We start from the raw sequence: 17,926 nt of genomic DNA on the forward strand, positions 1-17,926 counted from the left end.
CGCTGTAGCGGCTGTACAAAAAAAAATCGATTGCGCCGAAAAAAACCTCGGTACATTTTTTACTTGTTTTTTTGTAGAGGCCAATGGGAAGGGAACCACACTGCATTTTCTTTCCTAGTCTTCATTTTAAGAAGAAGATGATTCAAAACAGGAAAAAGTCAGAAAGGGAATCTCATTCTACGAGCAGAGAGAAGACGAAGTCACTGCAGTAGCCTCTATGGAATCTTGAATTCTTGATCCTTTTGGCCAAGAAGAATTCCTTCTGGAAACTCCCTTTAGATCCTTCAATGCATTTAGAATGAGAAGTAGTGCAAGCTGCTCTCTCTCTCTCTCTCATGTCGATGTCGTAGTAAGGGATCATATATGTTGGTTCTCGTTACTTCGATTATAGAAGTAGCCTGCTTTCCTGCTGGTACTTGCCAGGTGCTGTCTCTCTCTCTCTTTCAGCTGCATGTAGAGCAATATTGAACTGTATCTAGAGCAACATTCAACTGTTTCTGGAGCAACATTGCTCTGAATCTACAGCTGTGTCCATTTTAGATAAACACTGAAACCGTTTTGGCATTCAATAGTCAGCAGACGACAAGTGACTATCTGCTAAACGCCCCCAGAGGTGGGTAGTGACGTCAGTACACCTCACGCGGTGCACTGTAGGCATTGCTTAAGGTGCTTTGCTGTGTCCCTTAAGGTTTTTCTCCTGTTAAACCTTTCAAGCCTATTTGCTCTCTGTCTACCTTTCATTGCTGATAGGTCCCCGCGCTTGGCCCAAAGCCTAAATTTTATATTCCATTCCATTCCATCATCATCATTATTTTGGGAGGCATTCCTACCTCCTGGTACTAATGTGTATATATGTATATATATATATATATATATTATATATATATTATATATGTATATATATATATATATTATATATATATTATATATGTATATATATATATATATGTATATATATATATATATATATTATACATATATATAATTTCCTCTTCAATAAATTCCTACTTTTGCATCCTTCAGAAAGAAATTAAAAAAATAAAGTAAAAAAATGTGCCGAAGTTTCTTCGGCACAATCGAGTTTTCTGTACAGCCGCTACTGAGTATAATCAAGGCCACCGAAAATAGATCTATCTTTCGGTGGTCTCGGTATAATGCTGTAAGGGCCGCGGCCCATGAAACTTTAACCACGGCTCGGTGGTGGCCTATCCCATATCGTTGCCAGAAGCACGATTATGGCTAATTTTAACCTTAGATAAAATAAAAATTACTGAGGCTAGAGGGCTGCAATTTGGTACTTATGATGATTGAGGGATGGATGCTCAACATACCAATTTGCAGACCTCTAGCCTCAGCAGTTTTTAAGATATGAGGGCGGACAGAATAAAGTGCGGACGGTCAGACAAAGCCGGCAAAATAGTTTTCTTTTACAGAAAACTAAAAACCTGATTTATGAAGGAAAATTTCTCATAAACTATACACAACAGAGTCCTTTGAGAAGTATTATGGGCTGCTCAGAAGCAAGAGCCCGTGCTGGCATACGGCCAGCTTAAACTTATACAACAACTCTTATGAATGCTTCAAATATGGAGAATTAATCTATAGGCAAAATGTCAAAGAATTTTGAATCTTTTTCCCAAATTTTCACTTTTTTAAAGTTTATTTGTTGATTTTGTATCAACAAAGCTATTAATGAATGAAAAATAGCTCATTACAGTGAGTATTCGATAAAAGTAATCAATACAAAGGCATCAGAATACCGACTGGTTCAGGAAATCAAATCTTAAATCACAAGGTGGCAACCGGTACCGACGCCATCTGCGAACCAGCAGAGTATTTAAGACCAGAGCCAAGACTAAAGACGTTCATTTCAGGCTTGGCGTCGTCTTTCTATAGGTAAGGTGCCTGTTGCTACGATAATATCCCTTGAATTAAGGAGGAACGTGAGAACTCTTTTGCTGTTCAAGCCAGAGTACAAAGTCCTTGTGTGGTCATATGTTACGTCGAGTTGTCACTGCTAAACTGAGATTCAATCACCAGTTTAGCTGACAATACTGTGCAGACAATTGTTGTAGGCTTGTCTATCTGTACTGCATCTTATTTTGAATTTTGAAAAATTGCAGAAGCTTGGCTCCATCATATTTAATTGTGTAGTCAACATATTAAGTCGAGATATCATTAGCTAAATCGATATTCAATTACCAGATTAGCTTACACAGAACTGTACAGACAATTGTTGAAGACTTAACTATCTATACCGCATCTTATTTCTGTAAATTCCCTCCGCACCTGAGCTTTGAATAATTGCAGGAAGCTTGACTCCATCATATTTAATTGTGTGGTCAACATATTACGTCGAGATATCATTGCTAAATCGAGATTATTACCAGTTTAGCTGACACATTACTGTACAGGAAGCTGTCGTAGGACTATCTATTTGTAAAGCAGCTTATTACTGCAAATCACCTTCATACGTTAGGTTTGAATAACTGAAGGAAGCTTATCTTAATCATATTTTGTCGTCACTAATTGTGTAGACGAACTAGGCACATCAATAAGGTGGTCTCCCAACCCAACAATGAACAGAAATCAGGAAGAAGTGATGTTTCTCATTCCTCAGACATCACAGTCGGGAGTTAAAAGAATTCCCGCACCTCCGCTTTCTTCATGTAATCTGATAAATAAGCACACCTCACTACTATTTGAATCCGTTGCCAGTTTAAGGACAGTGTCACCATCTTGCAGGCACTGCGTATTGTGAACTTTTCATGAAACGAGATTATCTTAATCTACATTGTTCCGTAATTGAAACTGAGCTGATGGCTTTCATTTTCAGAATCTTTTCCCAGAGATGAATTACAAGACTGCGTTTCAGTTGCTCATCCTCACCCACATCGTGGAGAGCTCAAGACTTCTTCAGGATGCCAACACTGGCAGTACGCTGGAAACTGCCGACAGAGTCAGCAGCTCGTTGGAAACTGGCACAACAGGAGGTCAACGAGAATCAAACACTAGTTCCTTTAACGATCTGAAGCACGACGGGTCTCTGCAGAATATGTCCAAACCATCCATCATGAGAAAGGATTTGAACGTGTTTAGCAGCAGCTACTCTTCCATTGCTGCGATAATGTGGGAAGCTTTGCATCGGAAAGACTGTCACGCAGTTTTGCTGACGTGGAACGAGCACCTTCTGAGGAGCCTTCATGTTATCAGGTAGGCTATCTTCCATGTGTGTGCATTTGTTTGACATAATTGATAATTATATTTGATATCTTATATTTCTCCTTAAGACATTATATTATTATTATTATTATTATTATTACTACTACTCACTAGGAAGTAAGATATAAAGTGTTAGATAAGGTACCTGATATCTCTTCACCACCTCTTCCAAGATCATTTGAAATCACTGTGATTTTCGGGTATATTTCCGGTCTCTTAAAACGTCTGCCAACTGCTATGTGATCTGCTCAGGAGATCGTGCGAAGGCGTAATGCATTACTACAATAAAGCAAATCTATTTTATCATTTACATTTTTATCTGTCTATTTATCAATGTGTTAATTTATTTTTTTTTTAAATAACCGATCTCTTCTCTGTGGATTTTCTATTACGTTCTGTTACATATTTCAAATGAACGTCAGATTCTCTGGAAGCTTGAATTTCAAGTTAATGCCCCCTGTGGTGGGATTGTTCCTTTTGAATAAAGTTTATCTTCTGAATAATAATAATAATAATAATAATAATAATAATTAAAAATCAAAAGCTTACCTCTTCCTACTGAACGTCATAATATTCTTTGGAAGCTTGAATTTCATCTCGTTCTACTGGCCTTTTCTAACGTTCCCCCAGGTACGGATTTCTTCTGTCGCAGCCCGTTACCGTCATAGACCTGTCTCTTTTGGGAGACCTGGACAAAGGACACCTCCCTGGCGAGATCTGGAGGAACCCGACCGTCACTTGTCGTACAGTATTTGTGGACTGTTTCCTGACTCGAGTTCGTCCTGTTTCAGGTGATTCTCCATAGACTCTTTTGATTATTATTATTATTATTATTATTATTATTATTATTATTATTATTATTATTATTATTCAGTAGATGAACCCTCTTTATATGGAACAAGCCCACCAAAGGGGTCATTGACTTGAAATTCAAGCGTTCATTATTATTATTATTATTATTATTATTATTATTATTATTATTATTATTATTATTATTATTATTAGGTGAACTCTGTTCATATACAACAAGCCCACCAAAGGGGTCATTGACTTGAAATTCAAGCGTTCATTATTATTATTATTATTATTATTATTATTATTATTATTATTATTATTATTATTATTATTATTATTATTAGATGAAATCTAGTCATATAGAACAAGCCCACCAAAGGGGTCATTGACTTGAAATTCAAGCTTTCTTTATTATTATTATTATTATTATTATTATTATTATTATTATTATTATTATTATTATTCATATCAATTATTATTATTATTCAATAGATGAAAATTTGATTTTTAATATGGAACAAGCAAGAGATTCTTCCGTGTTTTGATTGTAGCCATTGTTTGTTGAAATTCAAGTTGGTTGAGCTTCAAAGAGTCATTCGATGGGCCGGGTGTCCGCCGCCAGTGATGAAAGTTAAGAATTTGATTTTTAAAATAGGAAATGGGCGGTGAGTAAACGTTAAAAGTAACAATTGGTTCAGCCACGTAAAATAAGAGAGCTTTTCAGCTCAGTGGTTTGATTGTAGTTTTTCGTACCTGGGAAAGAACGACCTTGAAAACACTGGGTAAATGGGATGGCAGAGGTCTGGAAAAGGAAGGACCTGATTGTATTATTATTGTTGTGATTCAGAAGATGAACCCTTTTCATATGTAAGAGGTTTGCCTTTGTTCTAATTGTAGTTCTATTTATATAAGAAATACGACTTTGAAAGTAGTGGGTCAATGGGATGGCAGAGGTCTGGAAACGGAAGGGTATATTGCTGCATTAAGGTTTTACTCTGTTTCAAGACAATCAGATCCTTTGCAATGGTTTCTGAATCTCTTCCAAAGTCTTTTGGTCAGTTTTCTTAAGATTTTGCCCTAGTGCTACCCTAATACTATTCCTCTTGCATTTTAATATATTTTTATCTATTTATCTGTTTATTAATTTCTTTTTTCTTTTTTGATAAGTGGGATCTCTTCTTTCAAATATTTCCATTTACCTCTTCTTACTTCTTCCTAGTGAACACCGTAATATTCTTTGGAAGCTTGAATTTCACGTCAGTGGCCCCTTTGGTGGGCTTGTTCCATATGAATAGGTTTCATCTTCTGAATAATAATAATAATAATAATAATAATAATAATAATAATAATAATAATAATAATAATAATAATAATAATAATAACGAATTCAGTTCATTTTCTCAAATACAGAAACAAATGGGACGTACAGTCCCATACCTTTAAATGTGCCTAATTTATCTGAGTCTTTGTGACATTTTAGTATGATAATAATTTTCACTGCAGTCAAACTTTCTTTAGGTAACGAAATCAACGTCACTTGTCTATTTCCTTTCTATTTTCTTTTATTCTGATAATATCTCCACGATCTTTACGCATTTATATTACTTCCATCCCGTAGATTATATTTTTTCGTATGGCCCCAAAATACTGATAAACTCTTTGTGTTTTTCTCCAAACCTCCAAGTTTTCTAGTTTTCTTTTTATTCTAATAATACCTCCATGATTTTTACACGTTTATTTTATCTCCACCCTGTAGATTACACTGGATTTTTTCTTGTGACCCCCCAAAATACTGATAAATCCTTTGTGTTTTTCCCCAAACCTCAAAGTTCTCTGGAATCTGCCAAGCTGTGGAGCCACTTTTGATTTTCCTTTCTGTTTTGTATTCTAATCATTTCTTCATAATCCTTATGCATTTATTTTATCTCCAACCTGTAGATTAGACTATATTGTTTCTTTTTAACACCCAAAAACACTGATGAAACCTTTGTGTTTTTCCCCAAACCTCAAAGTTTTCTGGAATCTGCCAAGCTGTGGATGTGGCCGGATACTCAAGTCGTCTTTGTGGGGTACAAGATCAAAGCCACGTCGTTCCTGAGACACAGGGCTCTTCGTAACACAATACAGCCTCTCCTCTTCAGCCTGGAGGAAGCTGAACCCAAAAGCAAAGGCATTACTTCCTCGTCTGTGGACCTCTCGCGTAAGAGACTTGAATTTGTTTTGCTTGTAGGTTTATATACATAAGAAGGAATGGCGTTGAAAGCACTGGGTAAATGGGTTTGCAGAGGTCTTCAGAACAGAGGAGAATGCTCTGGGCCTCTCTGGGAAGAGACTCTCCTGTTTTAATTGTAGTTCTATGTATATAAGAAAGAACGGCCTTGAATGTAAACAATTCTTATTGCATGTCGTCCACCATTGCCCCTACTTTTACTGTAGTTCTCTTCCTGACACTTCCGAATTGGACGTTCATCTCGACAGCTTCCCGTTCTTCTCGTTCCTCGTTCTTTCAAGACGTTCATTCTTATGAACTTGTAGTCCAACCCTTAAACACCTCACGTGGCGCACTGTAGGCATGAATGGATGGTGTTTGCAACGTCCCTACGGCCCCTAATTGCACCCACTTTATAGCCATTTCGTTTACTTTCATTCCTGCTTCCTTTCTTCAGTCTTGCTGTCCAGCCTCTTTAACTATTACTTCTTAGTGGGATTTTCTCCCATTTCCACCTTCAGATCATTGTACTTCATGTCATTTATTTTGTGGGTCTCTTTATCTTGCTGTCCAGCCACACTAACTCCCTCTTTTCAGTCTCAAGCTAAGGTTCTTTGCAGCGTCCCTTCTGCTCCTAGGTGCAACCCTTTCCATTCCTTTTACTGTACCTCCGTTCATATTCTTTCGTCCTCCTCACTTTCCACCCTCTTCTAACCGAGTTTCGTGGTGCAACTGCGAGGCTTTCCTCAAGTTACACCTTTGAAACCTCTTATTCTCAAATTTTCCTTTCAGCGCTGAATGCCCTCATAGGCCCCAGCGCTTGGTCTTCGGCCTAAATTGTATATTCTGTCTATCTAAATCTTTTCATTTTTTCTTCTCTGCAGCTGAAAGGATCATTCTTGCCGGATATAGCCGATGCCTTTATTGTCAAAACGGGTATTCTAAGGTTGTGTCCCTCTTCCGTCGGCCTCTGGACGCAATCGACCCCAAGCGGCTAAATATATCTGTTGGTGAGTGTCCGTTTGTGCTAATGTTGTTTGTGAAGATTTTGCTTGAATACAACGACAATATGATGGAATGTCGTCTCAGTCATGAAGTTCATTATATTATGATTGTCTAAGATATACTGTATATAATATATATATTATATATATGTATATATATAAATATACATATATGTATATATACATATATAAATATGTATATATATATGTATAAATACACACACACATATATATATATATATATATATATATATATATATATATATATATATATATATAGAGAGAGAGAGAGAGAGAGAGAGAGAGAGAGAGAGAGAGAGAGAGAGAGAGAGAGAGAGAGAGAGAGAGCTTAGCAGCTTACTTAAACTTCACTCGACCCAGATCCAGTGGAAAACTTCCAGGGAACGAAGTTCCGCGTAACCTCTCTGTCCTATTTCCCCTACATCGACAACCGCCTGAACTCTGAGGAACCTGGAAGAACTGTGACCATTTTGGATTCCCTGGACAAGAGGATTCTGGACACCCTGACCGGACACGCCAATTTCACGTGAGTGGACTCGACTTGAGTTATTATTATTATTATTATTATTATTATTATTATTATTATTATTATTATTTATTAAGATATTCAGAAGATAAACCACCATTCATCTGGAACGATCGTACGTGGGCCTTTGACTTGAATTTCAAGCTTCCAATGAATATCGTGCTTATTATTATTATTATTATTATTATTATTATTATTATTATTATTATTATTATTATTATTATTATTATTATTATTCAGAAGATAAATCCCTATTCATGTGGAACAAGCCTCCAGGGGTCCTTGATCTCATGATTTCATGGGTGTTTTTAGTTCTTAGTCAACTGAAATATGATCAATGAATGGATATTTGCATATATTATATATATATATATATATATATATATATATATATATATATATATATATATATATATATATATATATATATATATGCTTATACATAAGCGTTAAGCTACAAATGTCCTTTAAAACCTAATTCTCTCTACCTCGGAAATAATATATTTTCACATATATTATTCAAAGGGGAATTTTTCTAGTTGATAATAAGTTCGTCGTCTCGTGGGCTCGAACCACGGAAGACAAGAACTGAGGACTACAGTGATGCGCATTAAACCACACAGTGTCTTGATAAATTTCATTCTTGTATATATATATACATATACATATACACTCTTTCCAGGTTTGAGGCGACAGCGCCCCCGGACATGATTCCAGGATACCTTTCCAGCAACGGGAGCTGGAATGGCATGATGCTCGACATAGCAGAGCTAGGGGCGGATTTCTCCACCTGCATCACGATCAACCCCGATCGACTGAAGATCCTGGACAAGGTGAGAACTTGTGAAACCGACTGGATTTGCATCGTCTCTCCGCAGCCTAGGGTCTTGCCTCGATATCTCGTCATTACGAGGACCTTCGCAGGTAAAAACCACGATGGTTCATGTTGTGGAAGGTTTCTGATCTTCATAATGACTGTGACAATTCTTCTTCTTCCTTTAAAAGAGGGTTCCAGCAGCCTCTTGAGACTGATGGAAACTCACTGACTTCCTGCTTCATTCTTTGAGATTGATAGAAAATCTTTGACTATTCTTCTTCCTTTATAAGAGGGTTCCAGCAGCCCCCAAGACTGATGGAGTCTTTGGCTTTATTCTTCTTCCTTTATAAGAGTTCCAGCAGCCTCTAGGACTGATAGTCTTTGACTTTCTTCTTCCTCTAAGAGGGTTCCAGCAACCTCTAGGACTGAGAGGCTTTGACTTTCTTCTTCCTCTAAGAGGGTTCCAGCAGCCTCCAAGATTGATAGAAAGTCTTTGACTTTCTCCTTCCTTTAAGAGGGTTCTAACAGCCTCAGTGACTGATGGAAAATCTTTGACTTTATTCTTCCTCTATAAGAGGATTCCAGCAACCTCTGAGACTGATGGAAAGTACGAAAGACTGATGAAATGTCTTTGACTTTCTTCTTTCTCTAAGAGGGTTCCAGCAGCCTCCAAGACTGATGGAAAGTCTGACTTTCTTCTTCCCTTAAGAGGGTTCCAGCAGCCTCTGAGACTGATGGAAAGTCTCTTACTTTCTTCTCCTTGAAGAGGGTTCCAGCAGCCCTCAGGATTGATGGAAAGTCTCTGACTTTCTTCTTCCTTGAAGAGGGTTCCAGCAGCCACCAAGACTGATGGAAAGTCTCTGACTTTCTTCTTCCTTGAGGGGGGTGGGGTACCAGCAGCCACCAAGACTGATGGAAAGTCTCTGACTTTTTTCTTCCTTTAAGAGGGTTCCAGCAGCCTCTGAGACTCATGGAAATGTTTTCAACCTGTTTGTGACATACTCATGATAAGTTGTCAGTGTGCCTTTATGACATGTTTTACTGTAGTGTGAACACCTAAGGTTACGCCCTCGCCACAGTAAAAACTTGTCATAAACATGTACGGAACTTGTCGTTTATATGTCACACACAGATCGGAAAGAGAACGAACCTTTAGCAAATGCTGGATAATCATATGAAGCACCTGTTAGTACTACCAATATGTTGTTGACTTGTATTCAGCTTGTTTGTGACGTTTGTGCGATTAGGTGGCGACTTGAGTCTATATGTTTTAATGTAGTGCAGGTGCACCCAAGGATTTGGGATTGGTCAGTGTGGTGCAGCAGGTTAGGTTAGAGGCTGCCTATTGGAAATATTTGGATGAAAAAATTGAAAATCAGCCTTTCTTATGTACAAAACTTAAAAATCTTATGGCTAACATTATAATAGGTGTGAAACTAGCAATGCAGCAGGACGAAAGTAAGGAATAAAATCCCAACATTTTGAGAATGAATATACCCAGAAATTTTAAACGCTTACATTCCCTGATGTTACCTTCTCCATTTAATTAAAACCTATAGTGAAAATACCAAATGAAAATCCAGAAATAAAATAATGTTAATTAAATTTGTGAACTAAAGTCACCTAAATCTAACCATAGATTTTAAATATGTACTCATCGCCAGCTGACGTTTGGATCTACTTGCTCGTGACCATCATGATCTGGGGGGTCTGTCTCTGGGCTCTCCAGAGGACTGAGTCTCGTCTCAGTGGAGAAGGAAGCGAGAGCCTCAGTGAATCCATCCTCTATGGATGGGCAGCGATAGTGGACCACCCTCCGGAGCCTCCGAGTAATTTGGTAGGGCAGGTGAGTACCCTAATACTGGAGACCTTATCTTACATAGGAGTTGTTACAGGGAACCTCTTTACCTACAGTAGGATTCTAATTTGGTTCTGCTTCGCCTAACGTATCCTAGTAGTGGGTGGGGGACCTTAATCCTACGTAGGAGTTGGCACGGGAGCCTCTTTATTTGCAGTAGGATTCTTATACGGCCCTGCTTTGCCTAAAGTATCCTACTAGTTGGGGAAACCTTATCTTGTGTAGGAGTTGGTGCAAGAATCCTCTTCACTTACTGTAGGATTCTTATCTGGTCCTGCTTCGCCTAAAGTATCCTACTAGTGGAGGACCTTATCCTAAGTAGGAGTTGGTACAGAAAGCCTCTTTATATTCAGTAGGAGTCTTATCTGGTCCTGCTTCTCCTAAAGTATCCTAATAGTGGGGGACCTTGTCTTGTGTAGGAGTTGGTACAGTGAGCCTCTTTATCTACAGTAGGGTTCTTATCTGGTCCCACTTCGCCTAAGGCGTACTTTGGGACCCGCAAGTATCCTTACGGTGGGGGACCTTGTCTCACATAGGAGTCGGTGTAGGAAGCCTCTTTATTTACAGTTGGATTCTTATCCAGTACCAGTTAGCTTAAGGCAGCCATAGGGACTGGCATGTTTATTTGTCATATCCACACATATGCAGAGACACTTAAAGAATCTAACGGCATATTACATTCTTCTTAATATCAAGTGTGAGATTATAGTACAATCTTAGGACTGCATAACTGAAGGCTCTGAAACTAGATTTAGAAGTACATCTTACCTCAGGCAACCTGAAACCATATGTAGCTAGGTTTGCACTGACACCGTCAGTTGCCTGTGTTATATTCACCAAGTCTCTGCAATAATTTGGGCGTTCAATCTTGATAACTTGATGAGTTATAAGACATTTGAAAAATTTTTCTAGATTTAATGGGCAACCAGTGAAGCTCAAACGATATAAGGGTAGCCCTGTCCCAAAGTGCAACATTCTATATTAATCTTGGCGCTCTAATTAGTATATAATGTAGCCTCTTAAGCTGTATCTTAGGTAGATTATGATAGACAGAGTTTGCTAACGAATTCTTTTTCTTGGTTTGATTTTAACAGTTTATCTTCACTTTATTATGAACTTATTTCCATCAGTGGCATACTTCTTATCATATCAGCCATCACATTCCATCCTGTCCATTCCTTTGAAAATTTTTATGATTGGGATGGCAACATCACTTTCAGTCCCTCAAATCTTCTCTAGTGGCTCCTCATCCTGGAGAAAAGAGAAGATTATTCTATTCAAGAAATCAAACAATTCTGTTCAAGAAGAGGATGTACTAAGTTCAAAAAAGAGAGTTATTCAGGGACAAAGTAAATACAATCAGTTCGTTACAATCACACTTGAGCTGGGAACAGTTCATCTACAATCATACAAAGTAATGAATAGTATCAAAGGAGTTTTCTCCTTCTAAAGAAAATTTCTCCTGACAGATGATGGTGGGATGGCTACAATCATACTAACCGGTACCCTGTCAACAATCTCCAGTTGAACAGTTCAAATCATCATCTAGTGGCTCAACTTGACGGTGGAGAACAAGGAGAAACCAGATTGACGACATACAGAGGGGGAACAGGCCTACAAACATCAAGAAAGTGAACTGGAACAGGGGTGTCGAGAAGTTCATCTACAAACATTTTGTATGGAGCAACATCTAGGGAACAGTTCATCTACAAACATACTAGGGAACTTCTCAAAAACCCAGACCCAGTTATTCAGTTCATCTACAATCATGTCTACAAACATACAGAGGTAGGGAACAGTTCGTCTACAAACATACAGAGGTAGGGAACAGTTCGTCTACAAACATACAGAGGTAGGGAACAGTTTGTCTACAAACATACAGAGGTAGGGAACAGTTCGTCTACAATCATGCAGAGGTAGGGAACAGTTCGTCTATAAACATACAGAGGTAGGGAACAGTTTGTCTACAAACATACAAAGGTAGGGAACAGTTCGTCTACAGTCATACAGAGGTGGGGAACAGTTCATCTAAAAACATACAATCATAAAGAGGTACAGAGGGAACAGTGCATCTACAAACATTCAACAAACATACAGTCATACAGAGGTAGGGAACAGTTCATCTAAAAACATACAGAGGTGGGGAACAGTTCATCTAAAAACATACAGAGGTAGGGAACAGTGCATCTACAAACATACAGAGGTAGGGAACAGTCTACAGTCTACAAACAACAGTTCATCTAAAAACATACAGAGGTGGGGAACAGTTCATCTAAAAACATACAGAGGTAGGGAACAGTGCATCTACAAACATTCAGAGGTAGGGAACAGTTCGTCTACAGTCATACAGAGGTAGGGAACAGTTCATCTAAAAACATACAGAGGTGGGGAACAGTTCATCTAAAAACATACAGAGGTAGGGAACAGTGCATCTACAAACATACAGAGGTAGGGAACAGTTAGGGAACAGTTCATCTACAAACATACAGAGGTAGGGAACAGTTTCTACAAACATACAAACATAGGGAACAGTCTACAAACATACAGAGGTAGGGAACAGTTCGTCTACAAACATACAGAGGTAGGGAACAGTTCGTCTACAAACATACAGAGGTAGGGAACAGTTCGTCTACAATCATACAGAGGTAGGGAACAGTTCGTCTACAAACATACAGAGGTAGGGAACAGTTCGTCTACAAACATACAGAGGTAGGGAACAACAGAGGTGGGGAACAATCTAAAAACATACAGAGGTGGGGAACAGTTCATCTAAAAAAACATAGGGAACAGTGCATCTACAAACATACAGAGGTAGGGAACAGTTCATCTACAAACATACAGAGGTAGGGAACAGTTCGTCTACAAACATACAGAGGTGGGGAAATGACTTTTTGCATTTTTTTCGTGGTGAAAGCCTTGGTTTTTCTCAGCCTGAAACGACATTTTTCAGCCTGAATCAATTTGGTTTTTACGTAGGCTGAAACGACTGAGTTTTCTCAGACTAAAGCAATTGTTCTAAAACGATTTTTTCAGGCTCAAATGACTTCTTCAGGCTTAAACGAGTATGTTTTCCTCAGACTAAAACGACCTTTTTTCAGACTGAAACGACTGGGTTTACCTCGGGCTAAAAATTCTTGATTTCAATTATTATTTACATTCCCAAAAGATATGGGTTAAAATATTCCCCCGCCCCCCACAAATATCAGAAATCTCGAAGACAACCTGGAATAGCACAGCTTTTGTTTCGCCATAGATTTCAACACTAAACATATTACTTTTGTTTTTTTGCGGTAGATTCTATACATGAATATACATTACTTTTGGCTTTTGTTTTGCTATAGATTCTGTATATAAACATATATTACTTTTGTTCTTTTGCCGTAGATTCTATACATAATTATACATTACTTTTGGCTTTTGTTTTGCCATAGATTCTAAACATAATTATACATTACCTTTGACTTTTGTTTAGCCATATATTCTGTATATAAACATATATTACTTATGGAATTTGTTTTGCCATAGATTCTGTATATAAACGTATATTACTTTTGTTATTTTTGCTGTAGATTCTAAACATAAATATACATTACTTTTGGCTCTTGTTTTGCCATAGATTCTGTAAATAATTATACATAACTTTTGGCTTTTGTTTTGCCATAGATTCTATACATAAATTACTTTTGGCTTTTGTTTTGCCATAGATCCTATATATATATATATATATATATATATATATATATATATATATATATATATATATATATATATATATATATATATATAACTTCTTCCTCATTTACACTTCCAGTCGATGATGGGAGACCTGGGTCTGGAGAAGGTGAGAGCAGGGCGATATTCCTTCCTCTCGTCCTTCAACCGAATCTCCTACTTCCTCGGCGTCTTCCATTCGGACGCCTTCGGGAGGCACCCCTTCTACGTCAGCAGAAGTCGGTACAGGATCACCTCAGATATGGGACTGGGAATCAGGTGAATAGGACCAGGCGCCTGTGCTAATCCAAAGACTTCAAGATACGAATACTTTTGAGGTACTCACTTTGCAGACACAGATACACTGCTTTGTGGCACTTGTAGATCTCATGGAGGGAATGATTATAAAACACATACACATATTTATAAGTATATATATATATATGTGCATATATATGTATATGTATATATATATATACGTATATATAATGGGCCTAGCTCTCTTTGGTAACGAGGCCATATTGACGAGGCAGATCATTGCTTTATAAACGAATTTCTTGTACCACAATACCAGTAGAAATGGTGTTGCGGTACAAGAAATTCGTTTATAAAGCAATGATTTGTTTCGTCAATATGGCCCTGTTAACAGAGAGAGCTAGCCTTATTATATATATATATATATATATATATATATATATATATATATATATATATATATATATATATATATATATATATATATATATATATATGTGTGTGTGTGTGTTTGTATGTATGTATGTATGTATGTATAACCATTCCCAATCTTCCCCTCTATGAGATTTACAAGAATAAGAATGACCTCGAGGTTCATCCAAGTCCTTACGTTTGCAGGAAAGGAGCCCCTTTCTTGCGCCGCTTCTCTCAGCTGGTGCACAGGTTGGCTGATGCGGGAATCATCAACCACTGGATCAAGAACGTCCTCAAGGAACGGATAAGAGAGGATCGAAAACTGTACAGACAAAAAATGAAGGCACAAAACGTAACGTCGACTGGAGGGGCCGGCGGAGCCACCGCTCGACCTCTGGTAAGAGAGTGACCAGATTTAAAAAAAGGAATGTTGGAACAAGGTATAGCGAAGGAGACTAGTGTAAGAAAAGAAAGTAGGAATGGAATAAGGAATGATAACAGTCAAGGTACTTTATTTCATGTTTCAGTAGTCCCGTTCACCGTCAGGAGTTACAAGTTCCACGCTTGAATTGACTTCAAATAGATTTCAGAGCTGATGTTACATAGATTTCAGAACTGATGTTAAATAGATTTCAAAATTGATTTCAAATAGATTTCAGAACTGATGTTAAATAGATTTCAAAATTGATTTAAAAAATGATTTCAGACCTGATTTCAAATAGATTTCTGAATTGATGTCAAATAGATTTCAGGATTTGATGTCAGATAGATTTCAGAACTGATGTCAGATAGGTTTCAGAATTGATGTCAAATAAATTTCAGAGCTGATGTCAAATAGATTTCAGATTTGATGTCAAATAGATTTCAGAATTTGATGTCAAATAGATTCCAGAATTTGATGTCAAATAGATTTCAGAACTGATGTCAGATAGGTTTCAGAACTGATGTCAAATAAATTTCAGATTTGATGTCAAATAGATTTCAGATTTGATTTCAAAACAGATTCAGAATTGATTTCAAATACATTGTCAGAAGTGATATCAAATCGGAACATTTCAGAACTGATTTCAAAATAGATATCAGAACTGATTTCAAATAGATTTCAGAATTTGATGTCAAATAGATTTCAGAACTGATGTCAGATAGTTTCAGAACTGATTTCAAATAAATATCAGAGAACTGGTGTCAAATAGATTTCAGACTTGATGTCAAATACATTTCCGAACTGATTTCAAAATACATGTCAGAACTGATTTCAAAAAATACATGCAAATACAACTGATATCAAATACATTTCAGAACTGATTTGTCAAATAATTTTGAGAACTAAATTCAAATAGATTTCAGTTCTGCCTTTGTCGGAGAGAGACTCATACTTTACATAATTATATTTCCTCATTTGAATTAATTTTTAACAAACAAAACAAACCTTCTACGAAGGAAAAGCTTTTTCATTTCAATATTAATTATTTGTTTTTGTCTAATGTACATCAGTAATACTCACTGACTGAAACTCAAAGCATCTATTCTTTCAGACAAGATTTTCTGATTTTATTATTTTCTTAAAGATACAAAAATTCAAAGTTTCTTTTTTTAAAGATATGAAAATATTAAAGTACAGTCCTTTATCTTCTGTGAATGAGAGAGAGAGAGAGAGAGAGAGAGAGAGAGAGAGAGAGAGAGAGAGAGAGAGAGAGAGAGAGAGAGAGGTTAGAATTTTGTAGAGAAAGATGAATATAGCTTCTATTTTTTTCTAATTATTTAATACCAACCTCCATTTCAGGGTTGCCATAAAGTAAACAGATGACACTTAAAATTGCATTATTATTATTATTATTATTATTATTATTATTATTATTATTATTATTATTATTATTATTATTATTATTATTCAGTAGATGAAACCTATTGATATGGAACGAGCCCACCAAAGGGGCCAGTGATTTGAAATTCAGGCTTCCAAAGAATATGGTGTCCGTTAGGAAGAATTAAGAAGAGATACCACTTATTAAAAAAAATTAATTAAAGCTCCCAAAGAATATGGTGTCCGTTAGGAAGAAGTAAGAAGAGATACCACTTATTAAAAATAATAATCAACAAATAGATAAAAATGTATCAAAATGCAAGAAGAATAGCATTAGGGTAGTTAGAGGAAGACATTCCAATTTTCCTCCCCCAGGAAGACGAACGGGAGATCGTCCTCAGAATGGAACACTTCCTGGGAGTGTACATCGTGTTCCTCTGTGGCCTTGGGATGGCCTTCGTCACATTCCTGGTGGAAATGTGCGCCTTCAGACAATTCGGGAAATGAAGAGGGCCGGCCTGGTATCATCTCTCAGTCACCCGATAATTCCTAAGCAACCGATTTGTTGACAAGGTCCTGCTCTGTAGATATAATATTATGAAGCTTGGCTGAAATAAACATTTTGAATTTGACATAGCACTGTGTTTCACTGGGTTATAGAATTTAGGCCAAAGGCCGAGCGCTGGGACCTATCAGGTCATTCAGCGCTGAAGGGAAATCGACAATAAGAAGGTTTGAAAGGTGTAACAGGAGGAAAACCTCAAAGCGGTTGCAATGTGAAACGATTTTCAAAGAGGGTGGAAAGTCAGATGGAAGAAAGAGAATATGAACGGAGGTACAGAAAAATTAACGAAAGGGGTTGCATCTAGGGGCCGAGGGGACGCTGCGAAGAACCTTAAGTAATGCCTGCGGTGTGTGTTGTATTTGTTATTGTTCGGACGTTCAGTGAATCTCTTGGTTATACGTTTTTGTGAAGGCTGCTGCTGAATTTGCAATAGATACAATAAATTTGCTCCTTTTGAAGAGTTGTACCATAATTTTATCCCATAATTATGACATCAAAATATGATATGACTGAGTGAAAGGCAGAGATAATTTATTTTGTGACTTTTTATGGGAATATAATATATATATATATATATATATATATATATATATATATATATATATATATATATATATATATATATATATATATATTTAAAGGGATATCTCACGATTCCTAAAAATTTTTTTCTGGAAACAAAAGACTTTATTCCTTCTTGTGTTGAAAGTCTTCATAAATTATAT

The 17,926-nt window shown here is 36.9% G+C and overlaps 1 protein-coding gene across 1 annotated transcript; it reads left to right on the top strand.

The window, feature by feature from the left end:
• The first annotated feature begins 1,863 nt into the window (after positions 1–1,863).
• On the top strand, positions 1,864–17,272 carry LOC136836923 (glutamate receptor ionotropic, delta-1-like). The gene is made up of 12 exons (XM_067101412.1): positions 1,864–1,896; positions 2,837–3,213; positions 3,853–4,013; positions 6,030–6,217; positions 7,111–7,236; positions 7,612–7,777; positions 8,460–8,701; positions 10,259–10,440; positions 11,922–12,240; positions 14,264–14,442; positions 15,037–15,229; positions 17,012–17,272. Exons 4-9 carry the CDS (start codon positions 6,055–6,057, stop codon positions 11,949–11,951), a joined length of 909 nt encoding a protein of 302 aa, XP_066957513.1. The 5' UTR covers positions 1,864–1,896; positions 2,837–3,213; positions 3,853–4,013; positions 6,030–6,054; the 3' UTR covers positions 11,952–12,240; positions 14,264–14,442; positions 15,037–15,229; positions 17,012–17,272.
• The last annotated feature ends 654 nt before the right edge of the window (positions 17,273–17,926 follow it).

Source organism: Macrobrachium rosenbergii, chromosome 57, assembly GCF_040412425.1.
Source record: "Macrobrachium rosenbergii isolate ZJJX-2024 chromosome 57, ASM4041242v1, whole genome shotgun sequence".
Lineage (NCBI taxonomy): Eukaryota > Metazoa > Arthropoda > Malacostraca > Decapoda > Palaemonidae > Macrobrachium > Macrobrachium rosenbergii.